General features: G+C 43.0%; 2 protein-coding genes across 2 annotated transcripts in view; both read right to left on the minus strand.

Annotated features, from left to right (window-relative positions):
- The window catches only part of PDCD5 (programmed cell death 5), a 302,413-nt gene that overhangs the window by 57,137 nt on the left and 219,104 nt on the right, over positions 1–26,172 (minus strand). The gene's annotated exons all lie outside the window — the stretch shown is intronic.
- Positions 11,815–26,172, minus strand: part of GPT2 (glutamic--pyruvic transaminase 2) — a 30,685-nt gene continuing 16,327 nt past the window's right edge. Inside the window, exons 5-11 of the mRNA XM_040329467.1 lie at positions 21,516–21,759; positions 20,303–20,382; positions 19,375–19,511; positions 17,294–17,468; positions 15,027–15,182; positions 14,735–14,847; positions 11,815–12,174 (exon numbers count right to left, since the gene is read on the minus strand). Of these exons, the coding sequence (XP_040185401.1) occupies positions 12,084–12,174; positions 14,735–14,847; positions 15,027–15,182; positions 17,294–17,468; positions 19,375–19,511; positions 20,303–20,382; positions 21,516–21,759 (996 nt within the window). The 3' untranslated portion in view covers positions 11,815–12,083. The remainder of the gene's footprint in view (positions 12,175–14,734; positions 14,848–15,026; positions 15,183–17,293; positions 17,469–19,374; positions 19,512–20,302; positions 20,383–21,515; positions 21,760–26,172) is intronic.

Below are 26,172 nucleotides of genomic sequence, written 5' to 3' on the forward strand. Positions count from 1 at the left end.
GGAATGAGATTGGTGTCAGTCGTTTTTATTATTATTATTATTTTTTTTTTTTATAACTTAAAAAAAAAAAATTACAATTTGTTAGGAGCCCCATTGGGGAGTTTTGGTGAAATGGCAGCAAAAGGGACTGAGAAAAGAGATTCCCCAGTCCCTTTCTCTGTAGCCTCAGCTGCCACGGGGGCAGGGGCGTTCAGCAGGGGAAATCTGCATCGCCCAGGGTGATTAGGGTATGCCCAGGCACACCCTGTGCGCACGCCTATGATAGCATGCAGTGTGAACGGTGGCATAGAATTATTAGGGCCAGATTCAAGTACACTTGCGGCAGCGTAACGTATCATCTTTACGTTACACCGCGGCAAGTTTGCAGCGCAAGTGCCTGATTCACCAAGCACTTGCGTGTAAACTTACGGCCGCGTAACGTAAAGCCTTCCGGCGCAAGCCTGCCTAATTCAAATGGGGCGTGTACCATTTAAATTAGGCGCGCTCCCGCGCCGGACGTACTGCGCATGCTCCGTTTTGAAATTCCCGCCGTGCTTTGCGCGAAGTGATGTCATTTTTTTGAACGCCGACGTGCGTAACGTACTTTCGTATTCCCAGACGTCTTACGCAAAAAAAAAAATTGAAATTCAGTAGATACTCCGGCGTATTTCTTCTGTGAATCTGGCCCTTAGTTTTTTTAGGTGACCTTGCGGTGACTGGTATTTATCCAGTGCAAAAAAAAAAAAAAAACACTGCACATAGCCTCTTGCTCTTAGCACAAGGTCTCTTTCACACGGGACGGATCCCTGATGATCCGTCCCGTGAACCTCCGCTTAGTCCGTGTTCATCCGATCCCCCCATAGGGGAGAGTGGAGTTCTGACAGGGCGGTCCCCACACACTGTGCAGGGACCGCCCCGTCAGAACTCCGCTCTCCCCTATGGGGGGGGGGGGGATCGGATGAACACGGACCATCTGCCTGTGTTCACCCGATCCGATGACGGATGAAAAAATAGGGTTTTCCTCCTCCTGCAGAATCGGAGGATTGCGGACCCAGATGAGATCGGGTGTCGGCGGATCTTAATCCGCTGACACCCGCAAACTCATAGGCAGGGCTGGACTGGGACAAAAATTTGGCCCTGGACTTCATCCAGACCGGCCCACTTTAATTCAATAAAATGTTGAGAGAGAGGGAGGGTTGAGGGAAAGGGGGTGAGAGGGGGTAGGTGAGAGAGGGGGGTGAGTGTAAGAAAAAGAGAGTGAGTGTAAAAGAGAGGGGGTGAGTGTAGGACCCCTTTTTACACTGAGGTGTTTTTTAGGTGCTTTTGGGCTAAAAATAGCACCTGTAAAGCGACTGAAAAAACGCTTCCGCTGCAGTCCCAGTGTGAAAGCCTGGGTGCTTTCACACTGGGACGTTAGAAAAAGTCCTTCAAGCAGCATCTTTTTAGCATTTTAAAAAACGGCCCACTGAGTCATCGGCCCACCGGGAAACTCCCTGTAGTCCCTATGGCCAGTCCATCCCTGCTCATAGGGATCAATGTATGTCCCATTTTCATCCGTAAACGGATGGATGAAAAAGCGGACATCCGGTCCGCAGGTGTGAAAGAGCCCTAAAGGTCAGTGTGTACATTCGCCTTGTAACTGTGATAGCACATGAGAGGGTAGGTTGCATTCCATTACAAGGTACCCCCAGTGTGTATCTGTATTAGGACTTATGTTGACGGGCGTTGTTTATGTGCGTTTAGAACTCAGGATAGGAGAAACCTATTGACTTTGCTTGGAGCAGTACCCAACAGTCTGGAGGCTGTGTCTGCATTGTGTTTTGTTTGATGCAATGAGGTGCATTTAAAATTATATTAAAGTGTTACTAAACCCAGGACCCTGCATTCACTATATCTGGTCTCCCACAGCACACAGAACATGGAAATGCAATTATTTTAGTAAACATAAACTGCTAAATACCTTTTCTCATCAGCAGTATATAGCAGTCTTGTGACTTCTATCAGTGTCTGGTAAAAGCTTGTAGGAAGAGCATAGGTGTGCGCAGCCTATTGCATTAGGGTGTGCACCCCAAAGCTCAAACATATTTGCATGTGTATATACAGTATACTGATGGTGTCAGCAGAGCGGTGGGCGGTGTCAGTAGGGCAGTGGACAGTGTTGGTAGTTTTTTATTTTTATTATATATTTATTTTATATTAGGAGCCCCATTAGGGAGCTTTGGTGAAATTTCAGGGGTCTATTTCTGTGCGTTACTGCACACTTAACGCAGTATATTTGTGTGCATTACTGCATGTTTAACGCAGTATATTCCAGTGTGTTGCTGGATATTTAATGCAGCGTATTTCTTTGCATTAGTGCACGTTTAATGTTGTATATTTTGGTGCCTTATGTGCCGTTTAATGCTGTATTTTCCTGTGCGTTAGTGCACGTTTAACACAGTATATTTCAATGCAATCTGCACCACACAGGGTGATAAGGGTGTGCCCAGGCACACCCTGTGCGCACGCCTATGTCCTATGAGACTGCAGGACCCCCCGACCCTCTGTCTGGACAGTGCTGATTGGCCCTGTGCTGATCATATCCACCCTCCTAAGAAAGGAAAAAAAAAACTCTTTAGCAATACACACCAAACTGAGCATGTGCAGTGATTCCAAAGGCTCGGTCTTATGAGGAGATGGATTGGGGATATTGGAAGGAGAGGAATAGAAAAGACAGGATCAAACAGCCTTTTTACACAATGCAGAGGATTAACCCCTTATGTTCCACAGTGAGTATAACAAGCATGCTTTACTGCATATACAGACTGATTTTACTGTTGTGGGTTTAGTAATACTTTAGGCTCCTGGGTGTTCCGGATCACGTGCAGAATCGGGGCGAAACGCAGTGCGATTTTGCCGCGATTGTTGAGCGCCAACACGTGGAAAAATTGCCAACGCTCCTGGCTCTGTGCCAACAGTTAGTACATGAGCTTCTTTTTGAGTAGAGAGAGGCCTATTCAAATAAATGGTGCTGCTCCAAAAACGCTCAAATAAAAAAAAAAAACGGCTGCGGCGGTCGCTTCAGAACGCTCAGGTGTGAAAGGAGCCTTAAAGTCATTTTTTTTTGCTTTAAAATAAAAAAGGGTAAACTTACCTGCTCTGTGCAATGATATTGCACAGAGCGGCCCTTTACCCGCTCTTCTGGGGTCCCCAACTGGCTCCTTCTTCTTGAAGGGGCCCCCAAAGCAAGCTGTGTGGGGATACGGCTCAGCCACACCCAGTGCCGATCCTGACCTCCCTGGGGCCCTAAGCAAAATGACATGGCACATTAAAAATGAGAAGCGGGGGGCGCTGACGACAGTGACGTGTCACATTAAAGAAAGTTGAGAAGCGGGGGGAGGGGGTGTTCTGCTGTCGGAAATTACATCTTACATTAAATTGAGAAGCAGGGGGTGCTGACTTCTTACCTCTTCTCCCATGCAGCCAGCGAGTTGAGAAGCGGGGTGAGGGGGCGAAAATGACTTCTCACCAGGCGGGGCCTCTAGTAATTTGGGGGGGCCCTTCGCAGCTTTGCGGGCCTCCAAGCGGCTTGCATAGTGAGCCTATAGGGCGGATCGGCCCTGGCCACACCCCATGCCTGCTCCTTACAGGCCTATGGCTCCGCTGTCTTCCTGTGCATCCAAGAAAAGAGAGCAGCGCTGCAGCCGGGACAGCGCAGGATCTGTAAGAGGAGTCAGGCAAGTGTGGGGGGTTAGTGGGATTTTTTTTTTTTTTACCTCAATGCAGGGAATGCATTAATGTAGAAAAAGGTTTTGACTATAAAATCGCCCCAAAACTGCAGGCAAAGCAGGCTAAATGCAGCTTTCAATGGGTGTAACTTTTAATTTCCTGACTACCTATCACTGTTTTGGAGGCCCTAAAAAGCCAGGATAGTACAAACACCCCCTAAATTACCCCTTTTGTAGACACAAGATATTGAATGAGGCATGATGAATATTTTGCTGATCTTATTTTTTTGCTACAAGGTTTTAAAAAATGAAAAAAAAATGTTTTCTCTTTCGTCTTTTTTTTTTTTTAAACTGATGAGATCTGCAAAATACTTGACACGCCTCTTGGCAAATACCCTGGACTGTAAAGGGGTTATTTGGGGGGTGTTTGTACTATCCTGGAATTTTATGGCCTCTGAAACTGTGATAGGTATGGCACAAGTTACGTCCTTTGAAAGCCTAAAAGGTGCTCATTGGATTTTTGGGCCCTCGTGGCTAAGGATGGCCTCCCAAAAAGTCTCACACATGTGGTGTCCCCATAATCAGAAGAAGTAGCAGAAATTGTTTTGGGGTGTGATGCCACGTATACCCGTGTGTGTGTGTGTGTGTGAGAGAGAAATATCTCAATAAAGTGATAAAAAAAATCCCAAAACTTGTGACAAAAAACATCTTCCAAAAACTCAACATGCCTCTGAGCAAATACATTAGGGTGTATACTTTCCAAAAAGGAGTCATTTGGGGGGTGTTTATATTGTCTTGGCATTTTAGGGCCCTCCGAAAATGTGATAGGAAATCAAATAGGAATTAACCTCCCTTGATAGCCTGAAGGTGCTCATTGGATTTTGGGTCCTCGTAGCTGAGAATGGGCTCCCAAAAAGTCTCAAACATGTGGTGTCCCCATAATCAGAAGAAGTAGCAGAAATTGTTTTGGGGTGTGATGCCCCCCCCCCCCCAAGTATGTTTTTGTAATTCCACATCTACTCATGGAATGTGTGAGAAATAGCTCATTAAAGTGACAACTTTGTATAAATAAAATATTTAATACATAAATTATTTCAAAAACTTGTGTAAAAAAAAAAAGTTTCTATGGATTCAACATGCCTCTAGCAAATACCATGGGGGTGTATACTTTCCAAAAAGGAGTCATTTTGGGGGTATTTATATTGACCTGGACTTTTAGGGCCTCCGAAAATGTGATAGGAAATCAAATGCTTAATTAACTCCTCTTGAAAGCCTAAAGGTGCTCATTGGATTTTGGGCCCCTGTACATGGCTAGGCTGCCAAAAAGTCTCACACATGTGGTATTCCCCATACTCAGGAGAAGTAGCAGAATGTGTTTTGGGGTGTAATTCCACATATACTCATGGCCTGTGTGAGGAATATCTAACCTAACAGTTTGCGTCGTTCACATCGATCGAGTTTATCTGCCAGAAAAACTTGAAAGAAAAAAAAAGTATATGCTGAGCATAGGCGCCATCGCCCACTGACCACCCCATGCTCTTAATGCTGGACATACGCATTTTTTTCCTTCTTAACAGCGGATGGAGAAATCTCCCCCTGCAGCGCTGTAGGCACTGACGTATGTATTCTGAGAGCAGCAACCGGCTCTCAGAATATGAAGATGAGTGCTGCGGCTGATTGGCGTTCCTTCAACTCAAACAGTTAATAACACACGGTAACAATATAACACTTTTTTTTTAAACTTAACTTTTCAGAACAATACTTTTTCCAGCCTTTGATTTTAGGACCTCTCAAAATGTTATAGAAAAAGTTTCTTAACTTCTTTATATGCACTGCAGAATTGTGTGAAACCCTATACTGTGCCGTGCTGTACCCTGGACTAATAGTTCACTATGGTGTGGTAGCAAAGGAAGCAGTCCTTGAGCTAGATCAGCCCTTAAATTTTGCGAGTGAAAAATGAGGGCTGGGAGCGGGAACCGCCCACCAGGCGGGGTTTAATGGGAGCCCTTCTCCCAGTGATTGCCCAGAGGGAGAGAGAAGAGGATTGCCGGCCAGCTCATCAGCGCATGGAACATCGCTGTAACAGCTTTCATTTCAATTGCCGCGTGTTCCCCTCACTCGCTGTCACGCACAGCCCATCTTCTTGGCCTGGGTACTTTGATAGACAGAACACCTGTCCAGTCCCGGGATGTGTGCCACTTCTTCCCCACCACCCCCTCTTTTATTTTCATCTGGAGATCCTGCCACTAACACACTTTCTGTCCTAGGCTGACAACTCTCACTCACTGTACATGTACAATTCGATTTTGTTTTCAAAATTTGATTTGGATTTTGGCCAAATTTTGTTTTGTTTTTTTGGATATATTTAAAATCAGGGCTTGACAAATTTGCTTGGAATCTAGGAGCCAGCTAAAAAAGTTAGGAGCCAGAAAACGCACCACATCCCAATGAGCTTGCGCGCAGAAGCGAACACATGCGGGGTGTTACTCACGTATATGTAAACAGTATTCAAACCACACATGTGAGGTATCATTAGAGCGAGAGCAATAATTCTAGACCTCCTCCAACTCAAAACATGCATCCTGTAGAATTTTTTAAAGGGTAAAAGTTTGTGGGCATTCCACGAGCGGACACAATTTTCAAGCGTGACATGTTGGGTATCAATTAACTCGGCGTAACATTATCTTTCACAATATAAAGAAAAATTGGGATAACTTTACTGTGGTCTTATTTTTTTATAAAAAAAAAGTGTATTTTTAACCCAATAAAAGTGCGCTTGCAAGACCGCTGCGCAAATATGGCGTGACAGAAAGTATTGCAATGATCGCAATTTTATTCTCTATGGTGTTAGAATAAAAAATATATATAATGTTTGGGGGTTCTATTTAGAGGGAAGGAGATGGCAATGAAAAGAGTGAAACATTACACATTAGAACTGCTGTTTTACTTGCCAACGGCCACCACCAGATGGCGCCAAGTCACAGAAGGAAGCTTGGGACTTCACGCGGCCTCAATTAGCGGCCGTTGCGAGGTGGGGGTGCACGGAGACACAGAATCATGTGCCTCTGTGCGCCCCCCCTCTTCCCCTGCCACCTGCCCGCGACAGCCGGTATTGAAGCCGCGGCCTCACAATTGCGACCTGGCACCCGGATTTTGTCGAGCCCTGATTTAAATTCATTACTATTGTAATTGGATATTGATGCATCTGAATAACGAAAAATGTATCCAATTTTATTATTCAAAACAAACTGTAAATTGTCTAATAAACTTCCAAAAGGAAATAAAGAGGGGACACCACACATTTTTTAGTACAAGAGACCCGCACATTTCAAAGTCATTGATCAACAGGTCATGTTTTCAGGATTTCCCTCAGATGAAGCAGCTGTGGTAATTACTAAGGCAGTGAAACTGATCAAATCACCCGTGCAAAATAATGGAAACCCTGAAACCATGACCTGTTGGGCACCTTGAGGAGTGGAGAAACACTGCTCTAATACATGAACCGCAGAGCAGGGTCACAAGAAAACGTTGCTACCAGTTTTTTTTTCCGTCCAGATTAAATATGTCGAAGCCGATAGTCTCTATTTTGAGTATGAAATCCAAGGAAGACCTGTACAGTAGGAATTGACTTTGCCCAGATTCTATCACATGTAGTGAGTTTTATGGGATTAAAGTGGTACAAGCAGGTGTAGCTCTTGAGTGCCCCCCAGTGATAGAAAAAAAACTCACAACAAAGTCAGTTTTAAAAAATGTAGTGATAGATACTTATATAACCCTCCAAGACTGCTGACTGCAAAAGTGTGGAAACCTTCGAGTTACAGTATTAAACAGGTTATTACAACAGCTTAGATTTGTATCTACAAGAAAGAGGAAACCAACTACTAAAAAAAAAAAACAAAACACACAGTTCTGTTAGAAAAATGCTTACAAAAATATGTAAGAATTACATTTCTCTTTCAAAAAGACAAATACAATTTCCTGACATCTGTAGGATAAAAAAAAAAAAAGTCAATAAAATGTAAACAAAACCCTGAGACCCGGTTCACTGAGCCGCCTGACGAGTCGAGTCCCATTCTTTTTTTTTCTAAGTCGGAGCAAGTCGCTCCGACTTAGAAAAAGGTTCTTGTACGACTTCGGGGGCGACCTGCATTGACTTCTATAAAGAAGTCGTTTTGCAAATCGCCTCTGAAGTCATCCTCAGAACGACTTGCAGAGTCGCCCCCGAAGTCGTGCCGCCCCAGTGTGAACCGACTTTTCCCGGCTGTTATAGTTAATGTACTGCTGTAGTTAGAGGCTGGATAGAGCTGCAGCAGCTTTACCTGAGCCCCCTTACTTACTGACAGGAAGTGTTGTGACACCGCTATACACCCCATGTAGTCACCAAGCAGGAGCATACCGTTTATATTAGGGTTGCACCAATACCGTTTTTTTTTTTTTTTTAAATCGGCAAGTACACGTACCGATACTTTTGGTCAAGTACTCACCGACATTTACTAAAACTGGAACCCAGAGAATCTGGTGCAGATGTGCAAAGTAACCAATCAGCTTATTCAATGAAGCTTTGACAATAAGGCCCCTTGCAGACGGGGCGGACTCAGGCCAAGCTGATTTGCCTGCTCAGCGAGGGTTCTGTCCACGGATGACCGGTCCCGTGTCCACTCCACTATGCAGAGCGGACACTGACACAGCCTGCGGTTCTCTATGGGGCGGTTGGATGGCAACAGACTGCCTGTCTATCCCTATCCAATCCGATCCACCAGACGATCCGTATTTGTCTGTTTCTAGTGGACCGGATGCCGGTGCGTGTCAGCGGACACATATCCGCCAACATCCACCACTCTATAGAGAGCAATAGATGTCCAATTGGATCCGCCTGGAAAACTGACAGGTAGACCCGATCGGACTATCAGTGTGGGCCCTGGTTAACATTGAGGCTACTTTTTTTTTTTCCCCAAAAAATCCAAGTTTATTAAAATGTATAAACAGGTAAACAAGTATTTGTAACAATGGGTCAACATTCCCCATATATTCTTTGGCAAAAACAATTATGGTTATCCAAATCTACTCCATTCCCTACAACAGGTGTATCCCCCGGCATAAGCATACAGATATATACAACCCGACCTTGTACATCAAAAAAGGACCTTCTGCATGGATCGTACATCTGCTAGGTCCCAGATGGCTCCCCCCCCCATCCATGCCCTCTCAGTCTCACCCCGTGCTTTAACACCTCCATACTCAAACTGTGCACGTTTCACCATCCTCTCATTGAGGCTACTTTAAAAGGTCAAGTGAAGTAGCGTGATTTCAAAGTAGCAAGGTCAGGTGCTACTTGAGACATCTGTGTGGCTTCATACACAGATATCTTTTGAAGTCGCATCTGAAAAATCGGCAAAAGTAATGCAAAAACTACTTTTCCCAAATTGGTTGCGGCGCCGCCAAATCAGTGGTGGCACCGATTGGAACAGTGCCATTGCCGGTGACTTGTCGTTAAGGTTCCCCTATCGAGATGATTCCTGTAAGGACTGCCCAGGCGCAATCCTTGCCGACCGAAATCTCCGAACCTCGGCCGGCATCCAGGCTCATTCCTTAACATCCCCGTGGATTGAAGGATGTAAAAAAAAAAAAAAAAAAAAAAAAAACAGAGCCAGGAGGCCGAGCGAGCCGAGGACGTGAGGCCGACTGGCCACTTTCCTCAAATTCCACGTCGCCCTGGATGCCGGCCGAGGTTCGGAGATTTCCGTCGGCAAGGATTGCGCCTGCGCAGTCCTTACAGGAACCATCTCGATAGAAGGAACCATATCGTCAGATCACCGGCAATAGGCTGTGACTTGTCATGCGATTTGATCTCTCAAATCACATGACAAAAATCGCTCCAATGTGAACCTAGGCTGAAGGAAGCCCAACACCTAGTAGCCGATTGGTTACCATGCACAGCTGCACCAGATTCTCTGGGCTCCAGTTTTAGTAAATCTCCCCCCAGTTGTCTTTTTATATACATGTATTGCAATATGAAACTGTACATTTTATATGTAACAGGCATTTGTGGATTATAAATGTAACAGACAGACAATGTAACACATTTCAAATAATTTTAATGTAACAGATATGTGTAGCCAAAAATATGTAAACTTTGCTTTGTAGAACCAACTCCGTTTTAAATTATAGACAAAAATATATATATGTCCCCCAGGTTCCCCCAATAAGTGTACTGCCAAGTAGATAAGGGCCCAGGATATCGGCCCTCCAGCTGTTACAGAACTACAAGTCCCATGAGGCATTGCAAGATTTTAAACAGCCACAAGCATGTCTCCCAGAGGCAAAGGCATGATGAGACTTGTAGTTCCACAACAGTTGGAGGGCCGTAGGTTGACCAAACCGCGGCCTAGAATATGCACAGCAGCTGATTGGATGTACTTGGAAGTCCAAGAATTTGGTGCAGAGATCACCAGCTTTGATAGAATGCCTTTTACTGCACTGTGCTCTTTGTTTACTCACCCGGGTGCTAGTGAGCCCCTAAAGAGAACGTCACTGTCCATCGAGGGCAAATGAGTCTGCACAAAACCCACCCCCCAGGCATGTATAAGTAGCTAGCCACACTGGCTCCCCCTGGCCCGTCCAAGCTCCTTTATAGACTGGTGTCAAGGTTTAAATAGGGAGGTGAGCATCTTGGCACCCCCACATGACAGCATTGAGGCCTGGTGACTGGTCAATAAGGTGGGAGCACTATCACATGGGGAAGATCTCCTGGAAGTCCACAAGGGCATGGAGTCAGGCCGGAAGGTGAATTTGCGTAGCCGGGTAAGGATATAACGGTGGTGGTGGTGGTGGGGGGGGGTTTATGCTATGTGTGCACACAAAATGGGCAAAAAGATACTTCAGGCATACCCCGCTTTACATACATTCACGAGTAAGGACATAACCGCGAGTGTACGTAAAGCGCAAGTGCAGACACATTGTCTATGGGAAATCTTGGCCAGCTTGACATGGCACTGCTCCCCCGAACCATAAGTGACAGGGACACCCAACTTGGGGAGCACCGAGAGGAGACCCAGGACTACAACATATCCAATTTTGGGGTCAGACAGCATACCTAAATAATCTACCATGTTATAGTCCTGGGTCCCCAAGTTTGGTGTCCTTATCACTTATTGTTTGGGAGCAGTGCCATGTCAAGCTGACCAAGATTTCCCATAGATCTAGTGTATTTACATGCATTAAGAAGTGAAAAAAGGTATTGCTTCACTTTAAGTACATTTTCATTTTACGTGCATGATCTGGTCCCATTGTGTACTTAAACGTGGGGTATGTCTGGGGTTCATTTACTAAAACTGAAGCACTCTGGTGCAGTTGTGCGTGGTAGTCAATCAATTAAAGTGGAGCTCCACCCAAAAAGGGGAAGCGCCGCTTGTTCAACCATCCCACAACTGCAACATTTGACACTTCTTTTTCCCCCTCGGGGGGGGGGGGGGAGGTTGGGGTTGACAGGTACCCACTCTCACTTCCTGGTAAGAGCTTCATCATGTCCAGCCACTCTTCCTTCCCCCCACTGCCTTCTGGGACCTGTGTGTCCTAGAAGATGACGCATGCGCAGTAGGAAACCAGCTGTGAAGCCTGAAGGCAATGCCAACACCTGCACCCAAAGCTGATGGACGAATTAGCTTGGGGGTGCCGACATCGCGGGATCCCTGGACAGGTTAGTGTCCTTATATTAAAAGTCAGCGGCTACAGTATTTGTAGTGGCTGACTTTAAAAAAAAATATATTTATTATAGGGTGGAACTCCTCTTTAAGCTTTGAGGATAAAACGTGGAAGCCGATTGGTTTCTATGCAGAGCTGCACCAGATTTCGCACACTCGAGGTTTAGTAATGAAACTATACTTGCAACAGGTCCAGCGATGCAACGTCCACAAGCTCCCACGCCGGCACCGATAGATTACGATTTGTTTCTTCTGGGTTCAGGATCTTCAGCCACCTTGGCTTGCCAGGGTGCCGCAACTTCCATTTATGCACAGCTCAGTGTAAACAATTTGCAAGGAAAAATAAAAATCCTTTATTGCAGAAGAGAAATATTCTGTCCCTTCTGCAATAATAATAATAATAATGAGAATAATAAAAAACAAAACAAAAAAAAAAACCTTCCTGCCTGCAAATTTTGGATTTTCAAGTTCAGCTTTAAGACTTGATTAAAGGGGGAAAAAGTGTTGGCAAAAATCAGTCTGCTGTTGAATCCCTGACTGGTTGTTGGGTACATTTCCATTTGTCTTTCCCACAGTTTTGTCCAGAATATAAAAAGTAGAAGATTCTTGGATTCCAACAGTAAAAAAGTCTTGCTTATTGTACTACACCCCAAGTCACCAGCACTTGGTCAGCCGGGTCTGTGAATTGCTCGGAATTTCAGGAAAATTGATCCAGGAATCGGACGTGAAATTCTTTGACTTTCTGTAACAGCAGCTTCAGCTTCTCCAGGGGAGGAAGAATGGTCATCCTAGAAATACAGAAATCCTGGTTAAAAAGGGACCGGAATCGAGGCCTGTATGGGTTCTGAAGAGGAGTAGAGACTACATGCAACACTAGACATAGGCAGACACATTACTTTTTATTTTATCCATCCAATCAGCGCACTGGTCCATCTGACAAAAACGTTTAAGGAGACGGCCGATTTATAGCTGCTACTTGTCCTGACTGTGAACACTTTACCCAAGACAAGCAACAGCAATGCAGAGGAGGGAGGATGTGTCAGCCACTGCATTCTTCTTGCCGTTGCTCGTCTCAGGAAAGTGTTCACAGTCAAGACAAGCAGCAGCTATATATCAGCCGTCTCCTTCACACCTGTTGTCATGATCGGTCGCAGGTCCGTCCAGGTAGATTGTAAAAAGAATGAATGCTGCGCTGATAGTATGGTGTGTGTGTGTAAATCAATACCGACATGATAAGGTAAACATTATACACACCACAATAAACAAAGTGCTTATATGTGCAACAAAATGCAAAAGTGAAATAGTGCACAGAAATATATAGTCCATATAGCTGTGGTCAGCTAAGAAATGGTTGAACGTAAAAAATCTTCATGTAAGCACCCGAGTTGTGTTGGAAAGAAAATCCACAGCAAGTGTAAGACAGCTGATTGAAGCACCTCCACCTCAAGTAAATATTCTGCTTACCGAACACCAAATAATAAATCCAGTATGGCTCTGGTGAGCTGCCTCTGATGAAAACACCTGTGCTGAGCAGGAAGAGGGAAATCCTCACCAGAGGCTCATCCTGAGGTAAAACTGATGACATTTGGGATTTCAGAGCTGGAGGTGACAACGTTTTACTGGCCATATTTCTATATTGGTTCTGAAAGACAAAGCAAAGTCCTCCGTGGCTGCCAAAGAACAGATCTTTCTCTTCAATTCTGGGTTCAACGCATGAGTGCGTTCTGGCTAAGGACTATCCATTTTTTCCATCTGGTGTGGAAGAACCTAGCTGGGGAACGGAGGTTATCTATCAGATACAGTGCTACATGAGATTTATTATTTGGTGTTCGGTAAGCAGAATATTTACTTGAGGTGGAGGTGCTTCAATCAGCTGTCTTACACTTGCTGTGGATTTTCTTTCCAACACAACTCGGGTGCTTACATGAAGATTTTTTACGTTCAACCATTTCTTAGCTGACCACAGCTATATGGACTATATATTTCTGTGCACTATTTCACTTTTGCATTTTGTTGCACATATAAGCACTTTGTTTATTGTGGTGTGTATAATGTTTACCTTATCATGTCGGTATTGATTTACACACACACACCATACTAGCAGCGCAGCATTCATTCTTTTTACATTCTATATCATTTGTTCATCTAACATTTTTTTGCTGCAGCAGCCACACTCATTAATATATTTTGATATCACGTCATTATTAATTATATTCATAGACCTGCGCTGTATTCCCCACATATATTGCCCGTCCAGGTAGATGTCTTGGTTGCTAAATAGTTTGTCATGGACAATACAAGTATGCGATTTGCATAAAACCACCTACCAGAGTTATTTGATGGGGTGCAATGAGGGCAGCAACCAAAACTGAGATGACTCCTGTTATGTTCATGTAAATTTCTGCACTTTACACATTGAAATCAACCCGACAGATACTTTACAGGAAATGCCATTGCTGACCCCCTTCTAAAAATGCCATCTTGCTCTCTTTAACTGCTTCCAGACCACCCACCGTACATATACTGCTGCAGGGCAGCCCGGCTGCGCAAAATCACGTACCTGCATGTGATAGATTATATATATATATTACATATACACACACATACATACACATATATATATATATATATATATATATATATATATATATATATATATATATATACACACACACACACACACACAGAGCTTTTTTTCTCAGAAAATAGGTGCAGGAACCACGACTCCGTTCAGATTTCACAAACAGTAGAAGGGTCTTAAAGGGGCATTAAATACCAGGATTGCATTACATACAGAGTGCAGAGTTCAGGGGCGTTGCACACAGAGTGCAGAGCTGCCACTTGTAAACACAGAAACCAGACTTCTGTGTTTACAAGTGATTGTGGTGAGCAGGCACCAAAGGGTCTGAGCCAGAGGTGGTGGAACGGAGTATATATATATATATATATATATATATATATATATATATATATACACACACACACACACACACACACACACGTTTTATTTTGGTACAGCATCGCACGACCACGCAATTGTCAGTTAAAGCAACACAGCGCCAAATCACAAAAAATGGCCTGGTCAGGAAGGGGGTAAAACCTTCCAGGGCTGAAGTAGTTAATAAAGGCCCTCTTTAGGTGCCCAAGTTTCCTTAAACAGAATGGGATATTAGTAGGGAAGAGATACAAAGGATTCATTTAGGCAAACTAAGGCAAAGACAAAGGCAACCGTTGCCCAAAGCAAATCAGACACCAGTGCTTCCTTTATCCGGGTCAGGGCACAGAATGCGAGATTGACTTGTTCCAGTGGGCGGGTTTCCTAGATTTCCTACTGACAATCAATGTTACCTGAAGTGATAAGTTCCCTCTCTCTGGCCAAAACCACTTCCTGGTACAACACAAATCCCCATCTCCTCCAGTAACTGCATACAGTAGAACATGTCCGGCTCCATCTGGAGCTCCTGTAGGTAGAAGACACTTATTAGAACATGTATGTTTTTCCTTTATCACATTAAAGTTGGCACCTGTGCAAAAGAGAGGCCCCCCCCTCCCCGGAACCTGGCGGCAATCACTGTAGTAGTGGGGGCTACTATAGTGAATAATCAATAACTCTGGCAACATGCGACAGTGCGGAACTGACCTTCGCCTTCTCTACGGCTCGAGGTGGGATGAAGATCCGGGGAAAGGCGTACATGGCACCCTGCAGGGGGTTACACTGAATGCCAGGAACCTGATTAAATAATTCCTTCGTCACTCTGGCCTTCTGAGCGAGATTCCCGAGGACAGCTTCTTTCTCCTGAGGGAACAATATATAGAAATCTCTAGAGCTTATGGGTACATTATTGACAATAAAAACACACCACGAGAATATTAAAAAAAAAAAAAAAAAACACAGCACTCAATTGGACATAAAATAATTCTTCAGATTCTTTAAAAGCAAAAGCTGGACAGGTCTCCACTTTATTTTTTGATCAAAACACCAAGTTTAATTGTAAATATACAAGAAAGATTAATACAATTAGTGCAACATGCACTACAATCAAAAAAACACACAAACACATTGACAAGGTCATACATATGTATTAATTGTATATCCCTATAATTGCTAGACTAATCGAGAGTATGCTAGGCCTAGTGATACAATGTTAGCTATGAAGACAGACACATCTGCTTAGTAAACAATATTCCTATTTTCTTGGGAAATAAATGAGAGATCACTCACTAAACAGCAGATATCTATAGAGCATATAATAACAATGAAACATCACAGATACTTAACAAATCCTCTAGATCAGTGGTTTTCAACCTGGGGGTCAAATGATGATGTGCCAGGGGTCCCCACATCCTGGGCTGTGCCTGAAGCCCACACCGCTCTCCCAGACTTTTTGACTGATCAGAACTCTCCCCAGCATTGCCACTCACCCCCCCCCCCCACCAAGGAGCAAGAGAAGTAATACAAATTGAGAATACATGGAATATAGAGGAAAAGAGCCGGATGAAAGAAAGAAAAACAAAAAAGACGGCTTGAGAGGGATGGGGGGAAATTTTTTTTTTTAAATAAAAGAGAAAGGAGAACAAAGAGAAAGAGTTGTACATCCTAAAATGTACCATAGGGGTTTTAATACTGTATGAGTGGAAGGGATTCAGGGAGTGCAAAATATCCATGGGTTTGGGGGTGCAAATTACTTGTCTTGCCTTGGGTGCTGACAACCCACGCTACGAAAATAATTTTACTGTTAGGGGTCCCCACAACTTGGAAAATGTTATCAAGGGGCCACGGCACTAGAAGGTTGAGAACCACTGCTCTAGATACTCTTCGTTGGCTGTTCTCAGATGTTAAAGAGAACTTTCTGGTAACAGCAGCCTATTTAAAAGAATCTCAATCATACCTCGGCCAAACACCCCCCACCCCCATTGCCAGCCCCACTTGGTTCTGGATGAATCAGTGTTCACAGGAAAGTCCTCCTCAATAGATTATATTACTGACTGTCCTGCCGTACTTGGCCTCTGGGGGCAGTATTGCCCATATCATCTCTAATAGCTTGCTGGTCTTTGATCATTGCCACTACTTATTTTGGCAGTTACAACTCTCTTTGAAGCTTGCTTGTGGTGTGGTTAATCAAGGAATCTCGTAGACAGATTAGAGCCGGTAGTGTCATGTAAAGTTAGAGGCTTAATTAAGTACATTACAACTTGGGAGCCAAATGGCAGTCCTACAGAGAGTGAGAATATCTTTATTCTTTAAAAACCATGGCAGCCTGGCTGATCTTTGGGGAATAGGAAACAGATATCAGGCAGCACAGTGGTGTAGTGAGTAGCACTCTCGCCTAGCAGTAAAAAGGCTCGCTGGCTCGAATCCCGACCACGACACTACCTGCCTGGAGTTTGCATGTTCTCCATGCGTCTGCGTGGGTTTCCTACGGGTACTCCGGTTTCCTCCCACACGCCAAAAATATGCTGTAGGTTAATTGGCTTCTGCCTAAATTGGCCCTAGTATATGAATGTGAATTAGGGACCTTAGATTGTAAGCTCCTTGAGGGTAGGGACTGATGTGAATGTACATTGTATATGTAAAGCGCTGTGTAAATTGACGGCGCTATACAAGTACCTAAATAACAACAACAACAACAACAACAACAACATGTAGAGAATCCAGAAATATGACATCGGACCAGGTTGCCTTGAAAACAGCACCCTAGGTCTTCATTCTCTTACAAAAGGAAAATACTGTACACCAGGAACAAAGGACACAACACTCTCAGGAAACTGACTTGAACAGGGTGTGATTGTATTATTACCCCCCCCCCCTCTCTACATTATAAAGTGCAGCATAAAACGGTGCTATACAAATCCTGTATAATAATAATAATAATAATATTAATAAAATATTGCCCATGCTGAACATACCCTGATAAATTGCTCGTAGGACTCTTCATGGGGCTGCGGCGGGTTCACTACGACATCCATCGCTGCCTGACCCGACACTGGCGGGCAAAGGCGGACAGAGAGCATCTTCACCAGCTGGGTCAGTATATCAGGGTGCAGGTTCAGCACTTCCATGTAACCTCCTCTGTAACCGCATCTAAGGGATGTGAAAATCACGTAGTGTAAACATTTACAACCACTTATATTATTGCACAAATACAACAAGAAAGAGTACATATGATTAGCAATTCAAAAAGGCCAGCCAAAAATGTCAGTTTTATTATTTGGATACAAAGAAGGCGAGTTAAACATTTTTTTGCTGTCCATGCCATCAATAAGATTTCTCTTTACTTCCCGTTTGGTTATAAGCCAGACTACACAAAAACAAAAAAATGCCCGGCAGAGGTTCTTTCCCCATCCAAAAACCTAAAAAAAACACCACACACACTTAGACCCCTTTCACAACACTGAGGCAGTTTTCAGGCGTTCTAGCACTAGAAATAGCGCCTCCTATTCATTTCAATGGAAAAAAAAAAAAGAAGTACCGCTCCAAGCCCTGCGACCTATGCTGTGCTCCCGCCCTGTAGTACTGACAGATGCAGACTCTGCGCTGATCCATGGAAAAAAAAAAAGAAATGTTCCTGGACTGCCGCACTCTGATAGGCGATTTATTGAAACAAAATGAACAAAGGATAAAATCCAAAAATTCATGCAACACTGCAATCAATGGTAGAAAGTGGACATAGGGGACAAAAAAGCTAACATGTTTCACATCATGGATAGATGCTTAGTCATAGCTGAGCATCTATCCATGATGTGAAACATGTTAGCTTTTTTGTCCCAAATGTCCACTTTCTACCATCGATTGCAGTGTTGCATGAATTTTTGGATGTTATACAGCTTTGGATTTTATCCTTTGTTCATTTTGTTTCAATAAATCGGTTATCAGAGTGCGGCAGTCCAGGAACATTTCTTTTTTCCATTTAATTCCAGTGTGACTTTTCACACTAGCGTGGTGTGCTTGCAGAACGTTAGGGAAAGTTTTGCAAGAAGCATCTTTGGGGGCGGTTTGGGAGCGCTGGATACATCGGTATTTATTGAAATGCATGGCCACTAGTTACATATCGGCCTAAATTTAAGAAGATATTTGACTTTTTCCATTTTTTTTTTTTATTGGATTTGCTTTAAAAGGAGAAAGTAAAAAAATAAAAATAAATAAATACTGCTTGTTTTCAAAAGTGTCGCTCTTTTTTGTTCATAGCACGAAAAAAAAAAATGCAGGTGATCAAATACCACCAAATGCTCCATTTGTGGGAGAAAAAGGACAACGATTTTATTTGGGTACAACTTTTCCGGAGGTCAAGTGGTTAATTAGTTGTTCAACACGGTGGTCTATAATCTCATTCACCACTAGGGGGCACTAGTCAATTGCAAGTTTACACTGGAACTTGATTGACTGAAATATAAATACAATCAGTACAGCTTCCAGCTAAAACATGATTCATGATCTAATAGAAATACAATGAGGAGAGGTTAGACGCATTGCTTTTTAAGAATTTAGTTACACATACCCTCTCCTCATTTGTAAGGCTTCATTCACACATGCAGCTGGGGGGGGGGGGGGGCAGTAAAACAGTGCTGTCGACCTGTGGTTTTACCACTCACACTCAGCCCATTACCATCAACATGCATCTGCTCATGGCTGTACACATGGCACTTCCTAGGCAGGCTGTATCTGCATGTAGACCACCCTCAGCAATGCCCACATGTGATGCTGAGCATCAATGATTGAAATAAATGAAATCCACGAGGAAGAAAGAGCTAGATGTGCAAGGATGTCCTCCAGCCAGGAAATGAGACGGCTCTGACTTGCTGCAGCTTCTAATGCACACTATGACGACATGCTGTAAAGAGGAAGAATCGATAATACGTTCTACACTGACCTCTAGTGGTGGATAAGAGTAAACACAGGGTCAGGGCTTGAAGGGATAGGAACAGGAGCATATATATATTCCATATGTAAACGAATGGCAGACTTAACGAAGCCGATTCTGGACACTTACTCTCCCGTATAACCCTTGGAAGTAGAGTGGAATGAGGCGAGCTCCACATTATTGCTGTACTCTGGTCCCATCTCAAACAGAACTTTCTTGAAGGAATGGAACTGGCAGCCGTCGGAGTAGACATTGTCCTGGTAGACCTGCACAATACAGACGACACGTGAGAAATTCTACAAGGCGGTATTCAGTAAACACCCTTTAACCACTACCATACCGGGCCCGTTCTGGCGTGCCTCTCCTACATGTAAAAATAATCATCATTTTTTTTGCTAGAAAATCATTCAGAACCCCCAAACATTATATATATATTTTTTTTTGCATAAACCCTTGGGAATAAAATGGAGGCCGTTGCAATTTGTTATGCAACATTTGCACAGCAATTTTTCAAACGCCATTTGTTTTGAAACAGATTTCCACACGGCAGGTGGGGGGGGGGGGGTCGCCTGTCAGTTTTCCAGGCAGACCTCATCAAACAGTCCATTCACCCCTATGGATTGGCGGGTGTAAACAGATTTGTATGCATTTACACTGAGGCTTTACACTGCTCTGTTGCAAAAACGCTGTAAAAATTTTTATTTTTTTTTGCTGTGGTTCCGGATCATTTTGCACCTGTGACCAAAAAAAAAAAAAAAAAAAAGACAAAAAAAAAAAAAAAAAAAAATGTGGGTGCGTTTTTGATACGATAACAACTCATTTGAATGAGGAGGTGCAGTTTTGGCACACTTTTCTTTTTAATGCAGCAAAAAGTGTAGCTTGCAGGACTTGGAAAAATCGCAATGGACCAGTACCTGACCAGAGTTAAAAAGTTCCATAGGATTTATTGGCCATAACGTTTTTTTTTTCTTCCACTTTTTTTTTTTAGAACATATGAAAGCAGCTATCCAGAAGATATGGAAACAATATTTCCCCCTTTGTGAATATCCCGTGTTACCTCATCTGCCAATAGGAAAAGACCTTCTTCCCAGGCAAAGTGAATGACTTCCTCTATACAGAGTTTGCTCTGGACCTGCCCTGGAAATGAAAGAGAAAATACTGACATTGCAAGTACTGAGCCGGTTCTGTCCAACAATTTATATATATATATATATATATATATATATATATATATATATATATATATATATATATATACACACACACACACATACATACATACATACATACACACACATACATACATACACACACATACATACATACACACACAACCCTAGCAATCTTCATTGTTGGGGTAACAATATTAGTGTACAGAAAACAAAAAATTCTCTAGGTGCTCAACCACACCTTAGTAGGCAAAGAAGTAATTATAATAAAAAAAGAAGGATAATGGGTGTAGTCGCACTGCTACAGTATGACCAATCTAAAAAAAAAATATATATATATAAAAAAAAGGTTCAGTATCTTATACAGTGGAACCTCAGATTGCGAGAAACGCGGTTAACGAGCGTGTCGCAATAAAAGCACTGTATTTTTTTTAAATCCTAACTCTGTTTTTGAGTGTTGTCTCGCAAAACAAGCAGGATTCAATCCAAAGCGGTGTGCAGTACCGCGTTTGGCCTGAGGTGGGGGGGGGGGGGGGGCGTGGGAGCCGAGCGGAGCCGAACAGCGCAGTCCGGAAATGATCATCAAGATGCCGTTCCCCGAGCCTTTCCGAGGTGTCCTCGAGCCTTTTTCGTGCGTTTCCGAGGCTTTCCGGCACCCCCCCACCTCTGGTCACATGCGGTATTGCATGCCATTGAAGTCAATGTGGAAAAAATTATTTTTGTTTCCATTGACTTCAATGGGGAAACTCACTTTGTTATGCAAGTGCTTTGGATTACGAGCATTCTCCTGGAACGGATTATGCTCGCCCAATGTATTTACAAATGCAAGTATACAAAATAGTCCTTGTATATAACACATCCACACCTAAACCAAATGCTAAAGGAGTATGAAGAAAGAGCAAGTAGCAAGAAACAGAAAAGCAGCACAAAAAGGGCCAGTTATTAGGGTTGCACCAATACCACTTTTTTTAATTTTTATTCAGGTATACACTAGGGGACCTCTAGTAGTGCAGAGCATAGGGTTAATCTTTAAATTGTATTCTCCATAGAAGTCATACATTTATAGCCTTGTCATTGGACGATGCCATTCGCAGAGCTTACCTGTCGGGTTTCCCGGATTAATGATGCACAGCACTTTGGGGTTGCAGTACGCTCTCGCCTGGTACAAAGATCTCCTCAGTTCATTGACATCCAAAGCCCAGCAGTTGTCCTCATCCAGGTAGTAATTCACCTGAGCTGCATCAAACTCGGATATGGCCGCTGAGTAGAGCGGATACTGCGGGATGGGAATCATGACTCCGGTGCGGGACTTCCCCTCCCCCGACACAAGGATCTTTAAGATGCTCTGAAGGTAGAAAATAAAAAAATCCATCCTCAATCATGGCACACCGGATGGGTACGATTAGTTTACGTTTAAAGTGTCTCAGGGCAAAGTGGATTTACAAAATTTTTAGCAAAGCTCCCCAGACAACAATCAGTTCACTGAATGATTTACTTGGTATCTGCAGTTGCTCTTTAAGGCCCCTTTCACATTGAGGAGTTTTTCAGGCGGTAAAGCGCTAAAAATAGCGCTGCTATCCCACCTGAAAAACTCCTGCACTGCAGACTCAATGTGAAAGCCCGAGGGCTTTCACACTGAGGCGATGCGCTGGCGGGAGACAAAAAAATCTCCTGTCAGCAGCATCTTTGGAGCGGTGAGAGGAGCGGCATGTATACCGCTCCTTCACCGCTCCTTCCCATTGAAAACAATGGGAACCGCGGCAATACCGCCCGCAATGCGCCTCTATAGAGGCGCATTGCGGGCGGTATTAACTCTTTATCGGCCGCTAGCGGGGGTTAATACCGCACCGCTAGCGGCTGATACCCGCGGCAATTCCGGCGGTATAGCGCCGCTATTTTTAGCGGCGTTATACCGCCACCGCAGCTCCCGCCCCAGTCTGAAAGGGGCCTAATGGGTTGGAAAAAAAAAAAACACACAACCAACCCAACAAACCAATCCAACCCAACCCAACCCAACCAACAAACCAATCAACAAACCAATCCAACCAACACACCCATCCAACCAACAAAACAAACCAACCAACCAGTTCACTGAATGATTTACTTGGTATCTGCAGTTGCTCTTTAATGGGAACCGTGTTGGTTTTGGATCGGGTTGGAAAAAAAAAAAAAAAACCCCACACAACCAACAAACAAACCAATCCAACCAACAAACAAACCAATCCAAACAAACAAACAAACAAACAAACCAATCCAACAAACAAACAAACCAATCCAACCAACAAACCAATCCAACCAACAAAACAAACCAATCCAACCAACAAACCAATCCAACCAACAAACCAATCCAACAAACAGACACACAAACAAACCAATCCAACCAACAAACCAATCCAACAAACAAACAAACAAACAAAACCAATCCAACAAACAAACAAACCAATCCAACAAACAAACAAACCAATCCAACAAACAAACAAATCCAACCAACAAAACAAACCAATCCAACCAACCAATCCAACCAACAAAACAAACCAAACCAATCCAACCAACAAACCAAACCAATCCAACAAACAAACCAAACCAATCCAACAAACAAACCAAACCAAACCAATCCAACAAACAAACCAAACCAATCCAACAAACAAACCAAACCAAACCAATCCAACCAACCAACAAACCAATCCAACCAACAAACCAATCCAACCAACAAAACAAACCAATCCAACCAACAAACCAATCCAACCAACAAACCAATCCAACAAACAGACACACAAACAAACCAATCCAACCAACAAACCAATCCAACAAACAAACAAACAAACAAAACCAATCCAACAAACAAACAAACCAATCCAACAAACAAACAAACCAATCCAACAAACAAACAAATCCAACCAACAAAACAAACCAATCCAACCAACCAATCCAACCAACAAAACAAACCAAACCAATCCAACCAACAAACCAAACCAATCCAACAAACAAACCAAACCAATCCAACAAACAAACCAAACCAAACCAATCCAACAAACAAACCAAACCAATCCAACAAACAAACCAAACCAAACCAATCCAACCAACCAACAAACCAATCCAACCAACAAACCAATCCAACCAACAAACCAATCCAACCAACAAACCAATCCAACCAACAAACCAATCCAACCAACAAACCAATCCAACCAACAAACCAATCCAACCAACAAACCAAACCAAACCAACAAACCAAACCAAACCAATCCAACCAACAAACAAACCAATCCAACCAACAAACAAACCAATCCAACCAACAAACCAATCCAACAAACAAACCAATCCAACAAACAAACCAAACCAATCCAACAAACAAACCAAACCAATCCAACAAACAAACAAACCAATCCAACCAACAAACAAACCAATCCAACCAACAAACCAATCCAACAAACAAACCAATCCAACAAACAAACCAAACCAATCCAACCAACAAAACAAACCAATCCAACAAACCAAACCAAACCAATCCAACCAACAAACAAACCAAACCAATCCAACCAACAAACAAACCAATCCAACCAACAAACCAATCCAACCAACAAACCAATCCAACCAACAAACCAACCCACCCAACAAACCAATCCAACCAACAAACCAATCCAACCAACAAACCAATCCAACCAACAAACCAATCCAACCAACAAACCAATCCAACCAACAAACCAATCCAACCAACAAACCAATCCAACCAACAAACCAATCCAACCAACAAACCAATCCAACCAACAAACCAATCCAACCAACAAACCAATCCAACCAACAAACCAATCCAACCAACAAACCAATCCAACCAACAAACCAATCCAACCAACAAACCAATCCAACCAACAAACCAAACCAAACCAATCCAACCAACAAACAAACCAATCCAACCAACAAACAAACCAATCCAACCAACAAACCAATCCAACAAACAAACCAATCCAACAAACAAACCAAACCAATCCAACCAACAAACCAAACCAATCCAACCAACAAACAAACCAATCCAACCAACAAACAAACCAATCCAACCAACAAACCAATCCAACAAACAAACCAAACCAATCCAACCAACAAAACAAACCAATCCAACAAACCAAACCAAACCAATCCAACCAACAAACAAACCAAACCAATCCAACCAACAAACAAACCAATCCAACCAACAAACCAATCCAACCAACAAACAAACAAACCAATCCAACCAACAAACCAATCCAACCAACAAAACAAACCAATCCAACCAACAAACCAATCCAACCAACAAACCAATCCAACCAACAAACCAATCCAACAAACAGACACACAAACAAACCAATCCAACAAACAAACCAATCCAACAAACAAACCAATCCAACCAACAAAACAAACCAATCCAACCAACAAACCAATCCAACAAACAAACAAACAAACAAACCAATCCAACAAACAAACAAACCAATCCAACAAACAAACAAACAAACCAATCCAACAAACAAACAAACCAATCCAACAAACAAACAAACCCAACCAACAAACCAATCCAACCAACAAACCAATCCAACCAACAAACCAATCCAACCAACAAACCAATCCAACCAACAAACCAATCCAACCAACAAACCAATCCAACCAACAAACCAATCCAACCAACAAACCAATCCAACCAACAAACAAACCAATCCAACCAACAAACAAACCAATCCAACCAACAAACAAACCAATCCAACCAACAAACCAATCCAACAAACAAACCAATCCAACAAACAAACCAAACCAATCCAACCAACAAACAAACCAATCCAACCAACAAACAAACCAATCCAACCAACAAACCAATCCAACCAACAAACCAATCCAACAAACAAACCAATCCAACAAACAAACCAAACCAATCCAACCAACAAAACAAACCAATCCAACAAACCAAACCAAACCAATCCAACAAAACAAACCAAACCAATCCAACCAACAAACAAACCAATCCAACCAACAAACAAACCAATCCAACCAACAAACCAATCCAACCAACAAACCAATCCAACCAACAAACCAATCCAACCAACAAACCAATCCAACCAACAAACCAATCCAACCAACAAACCAATCCAACCAACAAACCAATCCAACCAACAAACCAATCCAACAAACAAACCAATCCAACAAACAAACCAAACCAATCCAACCAACAAAACAAACCAATCCAACAAACCAAACCAAACCAATCCAACCAACAAACAAACCAAACCAATCCAACCAACAAACAAACCAATCCAACCAACAAACCAATCCAACCAACAAACCAATCCAACCAACAAACCAATCCAACCAACAAACCAATCCAACCAACAAACCAATCCAACCAACAAACCAATCCAACAAACAAACCAATCCAACAAACAAACCAAACCAATCCAACCAACAAAACAAACCAATCCAACAAACCAAACCAAACCAATCCAACCAACAAACAAACCAAACCAATCCAACCAACAAACAAACCAATCCAACCAACAAACCAATCCAACCAACAAACCAATCCAACCAACAAACCAATCCAACCAACAAACCAATCCAACCAACAAACCAATCCAACCAACAAACCAATCCAACCAACAAACCAATCCAACCAACAAACCAATCCAACCAACAAACCAATCCAACCAACAAACCAATCCAACCAACAAACCAATCCAACCAACAAACCAATCCAACCAACAAACCAAACCAAACCAAACCAATCCAACCAACAAACAAA

Source organism: Rana temporaria, chromosome 11 (genome assembly GCF_905171775.1).
Source record: "Rana temporaria chromosome 11, aRanTem1.1, whole genome shotgun sequence".
NCBI lineage: Eukaryota > Metazoa > Chordata > Amphibia > Anura > Ranidae > Rana > Rana temporaria.